The sequence below is a fragment of the Oncorhynchus kisutch genome, linkage group LG29 (assembly GCF_002021735.2).
Source record: "Oncorhynchus kisutch isolate 150728-3 linkage group LG29, Okis_V2, whole genome shotgun sequence".
In the NCBI taxonomy this organism is placed as follows: Eukaryota; Metazoa; Chordata; class Actinopteri; order Salmoniformes; family Salmonidae; genus Oncorhynchus; species Oncorhynchus kisutch.
The window spans coordinates 30,411,163-30,423,503 of record NC_034202.2 but is presented as its reverse complement, the minus strand read 5'-3'; the positions used below and the strand labels follow the sequence as shown (position 1 = coordinate 30,423,503).

The following is a 12,341-nucleotide window of genomic DNA, read 5'->3' as shown; positions in this document are numbered from 1 at the left end:
GTCAGAACGAGGCTCTGGAATGCGTCATACGTCATTGGTTGGGAGGGACATGATATGGCATCAAAACAGGTGATGATAAGCAATTACTAGGTTAAAGTTGATCAAATATGCAATAAGCCTCGATGTGACATGGAAAATGTAACCTAGAACTTACATCACAATAGGGTCATATAAGTTGAATAGCCATGTAATTGTTTAACATTAAGCCCCCCATCCATGCCTTTTGTTTAGAACAAGGATCACACATTCACACTTCAGACACATTTGTATACAAAGCTTTCTTTCAAAGTTTATTTGTTTGATAGACTGTACAAAGACAATCAAGGCATACATACACTTCCTGACACATTAGCATCTCTGGGGGAAAACTAGGACAGATCTGTGTGTAGTGCCCCACTGTTCTCTGACCATTATCCACTGTAACAGTTGACGACCCCCCCCCCCCAAAAAATCAGCATTTTCTATTCCTGCTTAAAGTAGTTGTAGTTTGAACAAACCGCATTGGGATGTCAGTTACAAAACACATTCAGCAATAAATACGAGGCTGATAGAATAAAAAAGAAAAAAATTCAGGAAACAAGAGAGCAGGGCAAATAATGATTTAGAAGGACAATCATTGTCTACAAAGTTGGGGTATGACTGACAAGATAGTGAAGGCATGAGGTCAACATGATTTAATAATATCTCTCTGAAGCATCACACCACAATATCCAGACTTCATCCATGCGGCTCTGCAGTGTTTGTGTTCTGCTATGAGTGACCCGCAGCCTAGAGACGCTCATGGTCGAAACAGAGAAGATCCCACAGGCACAGATTTGATTTGGCATGACAAAAAATAATCCCAATGTAAATCACTTTATTTAAAATACCTTTTAATCTTATATTTGGAGAGAAAACCAACCACAATCATTGAATAGGAGTAACTACACCTGTAATGTTGATAAGGACAATAGGTCCATGTGACCAGTCTCAGAACATTTGGAGAGGGACAATGAAAGGTTCTTAACTTCTCTGTTAAAGAGCCTTTCTTTGGGGCGAGAGATTAGAGTCCATGAAGGCCATTGGCTGAGATGGAGAAGGTGATGTGTGCAAAGACAAATGTGCGTTGTTGGAGGATAGGGGAAGGGCCTGGGAGACAAAGGGGTGGGGCACAAGAGCTTTTAGCTCAGCGGTTCCCCAAACTCGGGCCTGGGGACCCAATGGGGTGCACATTTTGGTTATTGCCCTAGCACTACACAACCCATTCGAATAATTAACTAATCATCATGCTTTGATTGTTTTAAATCAGCTGTGTAGAGCGAGGGAAAAAACAAATGTGCACCCCTTGGGGTCCCGAGGGCAGAGTTTGGGAAACGCTACTTTAGCTGGTCGACGTCAGCTTGGTCCATGGGGTGGCACCACGCACTTCAAAGGGCTGATCGTTGGCAAAGATGTGGCTACACAGGTCATCCAGAGGGGGCTCGGGGTCTGTGGTGGCGAACTGTGCAGCATCTTCAATCTCCTTCCTCACCGCAATGTCAATCTCCTGCACACATACAGGACAAGGGAAGTCTTTGCATCCTCAAAGACATGCTTCAGTCAGCTGTAACTATTTTCAATGTGTCAATAATCATGCGTTTTTCAAAAAAATGCAGCTATTTGACTTTGTGTAGGTAACTGTCAAAATAAAGGAAACACTTGAATAAATGAGGGATACAAAGTATAAAAGCAGGTGCTTCAACACAGATGTGGATCCTGAGTTAATTAAGCAATTAACAACCCATCATGCTTAGGGTCATGTACAAAAATGCTGAGTTTCCCATTATTTTGGCTAACATGGCTAGAAGAAGAGATCTCAGTAACTTTGAAAGAGGGGCCTCAAGGGAGCATAGGGGGTTTAAATGGTGTGTGGGTGTGTCTCAGTCACCACATCTCAATCCAATTGAACACTTATGGGAGATTCTGGAGCGGCACTTGAGATAGCGTTTTCCACCACCATCAACAAAACATGAAATGATGGAATTGATCATGGAAGAATGGTGTTGAATCCCTCCAATAGACTTCCAGACACTTGTATAATTTATGCCAAGGCACATTGAAGCGGCTCATGGTGGCCCAACGCCTAAGGCTGGGCGATATGGCCTAAAATCATACATCCATTTTTTTCTCTAAAGAAGCTTTGCTAAAATACACTGCATTTCAAACATACTCTAATGAAGTCAGGGCTTGTTAAATTATACCTAGGCTAAATATAAGCCTTCCACAACCATAAGACCCACTAATAATTACATGTTTAACCTGCTTTTAATTATTTTTATGATCAATGATCTTGCTTTCAAGTCTATCAGAATGGCCCTTTTTATTGAAAATGTAATGAGAACCACACATAAGGCATTCACTAATGACCAACTTCTTGTAGCAGGCATTATAGAAAATTAACACAGATCTCAAACAATCTCTCAAGCACAAGCACACTTGCTAGTGAGTAGCCAGCTAATCTTTACAGTTAAAGTAAACTTGGATCTATTTGCTAGCTAACAAGGTAAAACAGTTGAATTGTTATGAAGACACCCTTCTGTCTCCAACTGTTTGAACAGCATGCTAGCCTGTCCACTTTGTTCAGATGTTGAAATCAAGTGGCCTACCTTATTTCTCAGAATAAGTTGCTAATTCCTTATATAATAACTTTTTTATGGCTATTGCACATTTATAAAACACATACGAGCTGTCTAGTCTAACAGTCTGTGGGTTAAATGCTGCTAGCAGTACATGGTACCGCAATGTCACGCGCAACAAACTGCGTATATATTTTCCAGAATCAATGTTCATTGATACTCCCGTTTTAGTAGGGTCTGCTCTTTGCACAATTTGAGTTGAAACATAAAAAGGGTATTCTTAGAAAGATACATTTCTCATCTATTACAGTCAAATAATGTCTCAATATGCCCGATTCTGTTATACCAAACATCAAATAGCGAGTTGAAACCACTTATTGAAGAAGTGATGTTTCATCTTTGTTGTCGTGAGTGTGAAGTTAATGTTTTAAGTATATATTTCTATTATTACGGGGATATCACTCTGTCAAGAGGGCACCTGCGCGGGAAGTTTAGTTGTTGATGGACCTAGCCTTGAGGGGAATGTTCACACGGTATAGTAAAGTATGTTAAACTGGAACCTTGTCGTTGTGTCATTTCAAGTTAACAGTGAGTGCCAGGTAGGAGAGTGGCTGTGTGTAAATGGGAAGGTGTACAGTCACAGCAGAAGGAACGAAAGAGACCAATAGAGAATAAGCGGACAGACATAAGCTCTCATAAAAAAGAAAGCTAGATTCTTGTGATACAGGTATTTGGAATATTGTGTAAAAAAATAAATAATAATTTGATATGTTGCCCAGCCCTACCAACACCCTGTGAAGACACTGTTGGCATTTCCTTTATTATGCCAGATACCTGTATATGCTGCCTATTCATACTGTGTTGAATGTGCAGTATATTAGTGAATGTTTGAGAATCACCTTGAGCTCCTCTATGCTGGCCATGTTGTTGCTGAGCATGCGGTCCTTCAGCATGGAGATGGGATCGCTCTTACTACGGACCTCCTGGATCTCCTCACGTGTGCGGTAGCTGAGGAAGGGGGAAGAGCGGGTAGGGATCAGGGCTATGCAGTGTCACTACAGGGGGGTAGGAGGGCAGGGAGGAGGCTACTGGGGGACATAGCAGAGTGCAGGGACAGCAATATATTAGAGCACTGAAAGCTTAGCTGAATCCCTGGTGTGTTGGCACTGATAGAGTAAAAAAAACAACATAGGTATGTAACAATAATCATGTCAATAACAACAATAGTAATCCAATAATAACAATATAGATGTAGACTTTTACCTGACCCCAGGATCGCTCATGCTGTGTCCATGGTAACGGTAGGTCTGTAGCTCCATGAGGATAGGACCCTTAACACAGGTGGTGCACAGAGAAAGTTTAAGTTGTGCTACTTCAACTGAAAACACACAAACCTGTACACAGTACACACAGAAACAAATCAACCATCCTACCCACTAAGGTTGATGCTCACCTTTCCAGATCGGCAGTGAGCAGCTGCAAACTTGGTGGCCTCTCTAACACACAGGACATCCATCCCATCCACCTGGATACAGATGCATTGTGTGAGACTACAGAATATATTTTGTAAGAGGTAAAGGAGTTTGAATATATTAGTTAGCGGTCTACCCTAATGCCAGGAATGTAGTCTCCTCTCTTGTAGTATTCGGTGCTCGCAGCAGAGCGCTCTACTGATGTGCCCATGGCATATTGGTTGTTCTCACAGATGAAAATGATGGGTAACTTCCACAGAGATGACATGTTATATGTCTCAAAGATCTGACCCTGTGGATGAATAAAAATTCTGTCAACAGCTGGGGTCAAATAAAAACTTGAAGTTGAGTGTCCTTCATATGTTTAATGCATGCAGGGTTCAAGAAGCATGCCTTATGTCAAACCTGATTGGCTGCGCCATCACCATAGAGACTGACACACAGCTGATCATTGCCCAGGTACTTGCAGGCCAGGGCTACACCGGCTCCCAGCGGTACCTGAGTGGAAATTAGGCAGGTGTTATATTTGTGAATCTTTGAATCGGATATAAACCAGATGCAAATGAGGTAAAAAAAAAAAATCTAAATGGGATTCTTTCAAATCTAAGATAAAGGAATAACGCTAGGCCTTCGGGAATTACCTGAGCTCCCACAATGCCATTGCCTCCATAGAAGTTTTTAGTATACATGTGCATAGAGCCTCCCTTGCCCTTAGCAATGCCTCCTCTACGACCTAAGAGACAGCAAAGGAAGAAAATACCAAAATGAGGGAAGAAAACAAAAAGAGCGAAAGAGGTTAGTTTTAATGTTTAGAGATAAAATCAGAGGTTCAAAGTACAGTGATTAGATCTTATTAGGGTTCTCTATTGGACTGAGTCAAGTCCACTCACCAGTGAGCTCTGCCATGATCTCCCTGACAGTCCCACCCCTGGTGAGGGTGTAGCCATGGGCACGGTATGCAGTGATCAGGTGATCTGACAGGGTGATACCCCCCTCAATGCCAACCGCACAGGCTTCCTATCAAAGAATAACAATCTCTGAGCATTCAAATTAAAATCAAATTTTATTGGTCACAAATATTTAGCAATGTTATTGCAGGTGCAGCGAAATGCTAGTTGCTATTTGAATGCAGTGTGTGCGTGTGTCAGTGGAGGCTGGTGGGATGAGCTATAGGAGGACAGGTTCATTATAATGGCTGGAATGGAATAAATGGAACACAATCAAAAACGTGTTTCACATGTTTTATGTGTATGATACAGTTCCATTTGTTCCATTCCAGCCATTACAATGAGCCTGTCCTCATATAGCTCCTCCCACCAGCCTGCAATAGTGTGTGTTAATGTGAAACTGTATGTTTGCTTATACAATATGTGAGTGAGATTGTGTCTCCTAACCTGGCCATCATACAGGTGACAAAAGCCTCTGATGATCTTCTGCTTATAGAGCTGGTCAGCCTTCAGCTCCATGCGTCTTATGGTCTGCATGGTACGATAATACTTCAGCCCCTCCTCCCGGGTCAGAGTGGCTGTCAGGGGTGGGCCCTCCTCCAGACGATGAAGGTCAACTTTCTGCAGGAGAACACACAATGAGAACTCAACACGGCAGACTGTGAGCATCAAAATCAGCTACACATCGTGTATACAGTGCCTTGCGAAAGTATTCGGCCCCCTTGAACTTTGCGACCTTTTGCCACATTTCAGGCTTCAAACATAAAGATATAAAACTGTATTTTTTTGTGAAGAATCAACAACAAGTGGGACACAATCATGAAGTGGAACGACATTTATTGGATATTTCAAACTTTTTTAACAAATCAAAAACTGAAAAATTGGGCGTGCAAAATTATTCAGCCCCCTTAAGTTAATACTTTGTAGCGCCACCTTTTGCTGCGATTACAGCTGTAAGTCGCTTGGGGTATGTCTCTATCAGTTTTGCACATCGAGAGACTGACATTTTTCCCCATTCTTCCTTGAAAAACAGCTCGAGCTCAGTGAGGTTGGATGGAGAGCATTTGTGAACAGCAGTTTACAGTTCTTTCCACAGATTCTCGATTGGATTCAGGTCTGGACTTTGACTTGGCCATTCTAACACCTGGATATGTTTATTTTTGAACCATTCCATTGTAGATTTTGCTTTATGTTTTGGATCATTGTCTTGTTGGAAGACAAATCTCTGTCCCAGTCTCAGGTCTTTTGCAGACTCCATCAGGTTTTCTTCCAGAATGGTCCTGTATTTGGCTCCATCCATCTTCCCTGTCCCTGCTGAAGAAAAGCAGGCCCAAACCATGATGCTGCCACCACGTTTGACAGTGGGGATGGTGTGTTCAGGGTGATGAGCTGTGTTGCTTTTACGCCAAACATAACGTTTTGAATTGTTGCCAAAAAGTTCAATTTTGGTTTCATCTGACCAGAGCACCTTCTTCCACATGTTTGGTGTGTCTCCCAGGTGGCTTGTGGCAAACTTTAAACGACACTTTTTATGGATATCTTTAAGAAATGGCTTTCTTCTTGCCACTCTTCCATAAAGGCCAGATTTGTGCAATATACGACTGATTGTTGTCCTATGGACAGAGTCTCCCACCTCAGCTGTAGATCTCTGCAGTTCATCCAGAGTGATCATGGGCCTCTTGGCTACATCTCTGATCAGTCTTCTCCTTGTATGAGCTGAAAGGTTAGAGGGACGGCCAGGTCTTGGTAGATTTGCAGTGGTCTGATACTCCTTCCATTTCAATATTATCGCTTGCACAGTGCTCCTTGGGATGTTTAAAGCTTGGGAAATCTTTTTGTATCCAAATCCGGCTTTAAACTTCTTCACAACAGTATCTCGGACCTGCCTGGTGTGTTCCTTGTTCTTCATGATGCTCTCTGCGCTTTTAACGGACCTCTGAGACTATCACAGTGCAGGTGCATTTATACGGAGACTTGATTACACACAGGTGGATTGTATTTATCATCATTAGTCATTTAGGTCAACATTGGATCATTCAGAGATCCTCACTGAACTTCTGGAGAGTTTGCTGCACTGAAAGTAAAGGGGCTGAATAATTTTGCACACCCAATTTTTCAGTTTTTGATTTGTAAAAAAAGTTTGAAATATCCAATAAATGTCGTTCCACTTCATGATTGTGTCCCACTTGTTGTTGATTCTTCACAAAAAAAAATACAGTTTTATATCTTTATGTTTGAAGCCTGAAATGTGGCAAAAGGTCGCAAAGTTCAAGGGGGCCGCAAGGCACTGTATTTTTTGTTTTACCTTTATGTCAAAGGTGGCCTCAGGAGTGAAATCAGCATACGAGCGTGATGCCACCACCAGACTGGCAGCCTAAAATAAAACAGAAGACACTTGAGAGATTAATTTAACCGGACATCACGTCTTTTCACAACACAAATCTACTTAGCAAGACCTGCGGTTGGGCAAGCCGGGAGAGGTCGCACAAAAGCATCTGCAGTAGGACAGACCCATAAAGTGAGAAGTAGAGTGAAAAACTATGGTATGGAACATAGCTATACTTCCAGAGGTTGATTCACACACCACAATGAGACTGAAGAAACACTCCATTGTCACTGACAAGCACCGGTGAAAAGTCAGATTGTCTTGAAAAACACTGAACCAATCAACTAACAAGAATGCCTCATTGGCTGAAAAAGACATATCTAGAATATTTCCGTCACTCTGAAAATCAAATGTGTGTTCAAATGTGAATGGTTAATGAAGGAGAAATATGTTATTGTGTTGTAGACCAAATTTCAGGGTGGGCAGGTTCACACAGCCAGTAAATTCAAGCACTAAGGAATATGAGTGATCACACCATGGGATAGCCTTACATGCTGACCACACCGGTCGGGTCGCGTGCACGAGCATTGCAAAATAAATGTAGACATACATGTTATTCATTCATTGCACCCACACTGCTCACGAGCATCTACGTTGCCAGGCGCTAAAATAGAAGTTGATTCTATTTGTCGCAGAACGCAAGTCCTGCCTCTCCCAACTTCTCATTGGGTTTTAGAAGCCATACCCATGTGCCATCTTCTCATTGGTTTTTAGGAACATATACCCACATGGGTGATTGAAAGATGAACTGAAGTCAGTTGTGGTAATGCATCTTATGAAAGTTAGTTGTTAATCTCCATATAAAGTCCAAAGAAGAAAAAGCCTGGAAGGAGGAAATGATTTGGTTGACCGTTTCATGTGTGGATTAATTGTCGGAGTAGAGGACCTTGTGCAGTTCAGGTAAAATAACAGCTCAATGTTTATATCCCAGGACAAATTAGCTAGCAACAGCAAGCTAGCTAGCCAAATTGCCATAAATGTTTTATGCTTTTCAACCTGTCGCCAAATTAATATAATTGGTTCAGAGTTTGTTTTGATCCTTGAACCTCCGTGTCGTGATCACGTTTGGTGTGGGGGGACAAAAACCATTTGTGCACGATGGCAGACACACGTGCGCGTCTGGTTTGGGCATGGTGTTAGTGAGAGAAAACAGGCGGCTCACAGCATCAGGCAAAGTACTGTAAAAGTTAGAATGGTTGTGAGGGGAGGAGAGTAAGATACAGAGGGGCTGCCACTACTCCCAGCAAGCTGTAGCTCTGCTAAGTGCAATCTCAGGGTGTTGAAGCAACGCTATGTCAGTATTCTGGCTCCTCTCTGCCAGCTGAAGCTCAAATATGGATGAGTCAGAAGCACCCCTGTTAGTACTGAGGTCAGGTTCTGAAACGTTTCATTCCCGGGTTGGTTGGTCCACTTTAAGAGGTATTTTTGGTGATGGTAGTTCTAGCGTTAGTCGGTCAGATACCATTTCTGCTTCTGTTAAAGTGTGGTCTATGATGCATAGCATAATTGCTGAACGAGAACATTTCCAAATGAAAATTATTCTTATGGGGGTGGGTAAATGCAATGTTAAATTATTCTGTAATTGGACCCCAAATAAATAACTAAATGAATGAGTGAAAGTATAGAATATAATGTTAACATGTGAAAGGGAAAGAAACCATTAGGAATAAAGATGGAGCACAAAATAGGCAGAATCGGGTGTGCCACAGGGATTGTATCACCGACTACACTACAGTAAAACCCACATCTTACCTCTGACACAACCTGGGCTCCCTATCAGGCAGCCAATGGGAGAGAACCAGAGAAGGGAAGCAGTGAGGGAGTACAACAGGAGACATCAATATATAAAGAGATTATTACATTAGAGAATCACAGGAAAGATTTTATTGTCAGACATGAAAGGGAAAATTCTGACAATTCTGTGCCACAAATATTTGAGTTGTGTTATTCATGGTGACCAGCCAATCATTGCAAATATTAATTCCCTCCTCCTCTAATTAAAAAAAAATATCACTAGCTGCAACAGAATACCATCGTGGAATGCATTTTTATGTCTACGAGTCCAGTATGAAGGAAGTTTATTTAACTAGGCAAGTCAGTTAAGAACAAATTCTTATTTACAATGACAGCCTACCCCAGGCCAATTGTGCGCCACCCTATGGGACTCCCAAACACAGTCGGATGTGATACAGCCTGGAACTGACCCAGGGACTGCGGTGACGCCTCTTGCACTGAGATGCAGTGCCTTAGACCGCTGCGCCACTTAGTTAAAGGTATTTCACAAGCCAATGCTGTCTAACATTAGCGCAATTAGTGGAAGTCTACAGCAACAGTTAGCATGCTAGCTGTTCATCTGACTCTGGGGAAGTAGATAAATGGCTTCATAGCCTAAATATATCCATTTAATATGAATAAAATTAGTAATTGGAGCTAAATACAGGGGTTTTTCCTTTATAGAAAATTGTTAGGTGGTTCTAAGTGATAATTTTCAAATGCACGCAGAAAATATATTGAACTATATTTATTTTTAAATACCATCTCTGAGAACTAACAATCAAAATGAATTGGTAGAACTACAGAAAATTTGCTTCACAATAGCACAATTCTTTACGCGCCGCCAATATACTTTTCTAGGAAATAGACTGTTAGAGTTTACACTTCCACTGAACTGTGGAGAGGTCAAAATAAAGAAATGTCTACCAAATAAATTAATAAAAGGTTTTTCATTACCGGTACTTCTACTTACCATTATTCACCTATGAGCCTTCGTCAAAGCTTTTTCTCATAATTGAGACGGTTGCTACTTAGCACTGGATATCTTGATTAAAAGCTGACATGGTGGCAAAGAGAGTTTGAATGAGAAAAGTTATCTTTACGGGTTGCCCGTGTGGTTGATCCTTTTGGCGGTAAGTATATAACCACAGGAAAGTATTGTAACGACCCTGGGTTTATAAGCGCGCAAATCGACCCTGCCGGACGTCGGGCTAGAAGGTCGAGGGTTCGAGACCTGCTCCCTGCCTGTTTCATTACAGTTTAATTACTTGTCAAAGCGCTGGCATTGCATTTCTATCACCTGAAACATGCGAACAATATAAAAATAGATGCACAAGACACATGCACGTGTTTACATGGTTCTGCACATGCTTTGGGTAATAGAAAACGGAATGAACTACCAGCGCCTTGAAAAGGAGATGTAATTATACTTCCTGTGGACATATTGTCACACATTACAACAGCAAAAATATCCAACCGCACAGACAACCGGTAAAGTACGTTGAAATAAATTTGTATTCAACATGCTGGCTTGTTGAGGTCGTGATCGATCACTTTCCTGATTCAAACTCTTTCTGTCCGACGTAGAATTCTATGGAATTGAACATCGGGTTTCCCAATCCAGGCAATATTGAACGCACCGCGATGATAACTATTTTGACAAATTGGCAGCTAACTAAGTAGGCATATGATTCTTTGGATTATAGCTAGTTCGCAGATTTACCTAAAACTTGCCAAGTCATATTTAGCTAAAGCCAAGGGCGGCTAGCAAGTTACTGCGGTACGGGTACGAATCGGGGCCTATCGGGATGGCAAGGTCAGGACCGCAGCTCGTCTCGTTTTTTAAGAAAAGGACAAGCGGTCATGTGTATCCTATAGTAAAATACTATACATAAATAATACTTACATTTCTTCTTGCGCTACCCCTCAGCACGTTGGAGATTATTGTCAACATCTTTTGCATACTATTTGGCCGCCAGCGATCTGCAGAAGGTTTTCCCCTCCGTCCTTCCTGCCTGTCAAAACAAACGCTACCAAAATGACGTTACCGACAAAATCCACGTCGACTGCAGATGACGACATGCGCTACGCCTAAAAATAAATAAAAACACGAGCTTCGAGATTTTGCAGAAGCACAGGCTTCTTTCTGTACGAGCGAGTTCCTCTTCAAGTATTTGATTGCACAATGAATTACCAGGTACTTATTCGATTATGTTTAACGGCGGATTGCATCCAATACATGTTGCATTACCGCAACCAACTGAAAAGAGGAGCGACCTTTAACATTCTGTTAAAGGTTCCCCAAAGCACACACATCCCTGGGTCGCTCCTCTTTTCAGTTCGCTGCAGATAGCGACTGGAACACTCAAATTGGACCATTTTATCTCCATCTCTTCAAAGACTCAATCATGGACACTTACTGACAGTTGTGGCTGCTTCGCGTGAGCTATTGTCGCTACCTTCTTGCCCAATAATGTTTCTACCATGCTATGTTGTCTTAGGTCTCTTTATGTAGTGGTGTGTTTTGTCCTACATGTATTTTTTAATTTGTTATCCCTGTCCTCAAAAAGGAGCCTTTTGGTAGGCCGTCATTGTAAATAAGAATGTGTTCTTATCGGACTTTCCTAGTTAAATGAAACTAGACTGGGGTATTTTTTTTTATATATATAAAAAAGCAACCCAACCCTCGTCCTGGAGATCTACAGTTCTGTGGGGTTTCAGTCCAACCCTAATTTAACACACCTGATTCTACTAATTAGCTGCTCAAGACCTTAACTAGCTGAATCAGATATGCTAAGTTAGGGTTGTACTGAACCTAGCTCTCCAGGAAGAGGGTTGGACAGTCCTGCCTTATACTTTGAGGGAAGATATCGTTTTTAAATATCCTACCATAACCCCACACTCATTAAAAACACACCACGCTAGTTGACTATTTAAACATATATAATCCTACCTCAGGCCAACAGCCTGGAAAGACAGGACACCACTCAACACACCCTGTAACTCTTCTGACGTCAAATCTCGTACACCAACATATTTTTATGCAGCTGCCACCACAACCTCTTTTCTGCGACTTATGTTCCATCCCTGTGGTACAGTTGATAACCATAGCTATGAATGCTAAAAAGCCAAAGCCAATTCTCACACTAATCCTCCCAGGATCCCTCCC

The 12,341-nt window shown here is 41.8% G+C and overlaps 1 protein-coding gene across 2 annotated transcripts; it reads right to left on the bottom strand.

Moving 5' to 3' along the window:
- Positions 1–259: 259 nt before the first annotated feature.
- On the bottom strand, positions 260–11,881 carry pdha1a (pyruvate dehydrogenase E1 subunit alpha 1a). Of its 2 annotated transcripts, XM_020465258.2 has the most exons (13): positions 11,593–11,870; positions 11,079–11,187; positions 9,152–9,172; positions 7,319–7,387; positions 5,461–5,634; positions 4,957–5,083; positions 4,708–4,799; positions 4,472–4,564; positions 4,203–4,358; positions 4,048–4,119; positions 3,858–3,925; positions 3,494–3,602; positions 260–1,525 (listed from the first exon to the last, which is right to left on the bottom strand). In XM_020465258.2, the coding sequence occupies exons 2-13, from the start codon at positions 11,133–11,135 to the stop codon at positions 1,361–1,363; spliced, it is 1,203 nt and encodes a 400-aa protein (XP_020320847.1). In that variant the 5' UTR covers positions 11,136–11,187; positions 11,593–11,870; the 3' UTR covers positions 260–1,360. The 2 variants fall into 2 exon arrangements, with proteins under 2 accessions (XP_020320847.1, XP_020320848.1); XM_020465259.2 differs by lacking the exon at positions 9,152–9,172 and having other exon boundaries at positions 270–1,525; positions 11,593–11,881.
- Between the last annotated feature and the right edge of the window lie 460 nt (positions 11,882–12,341).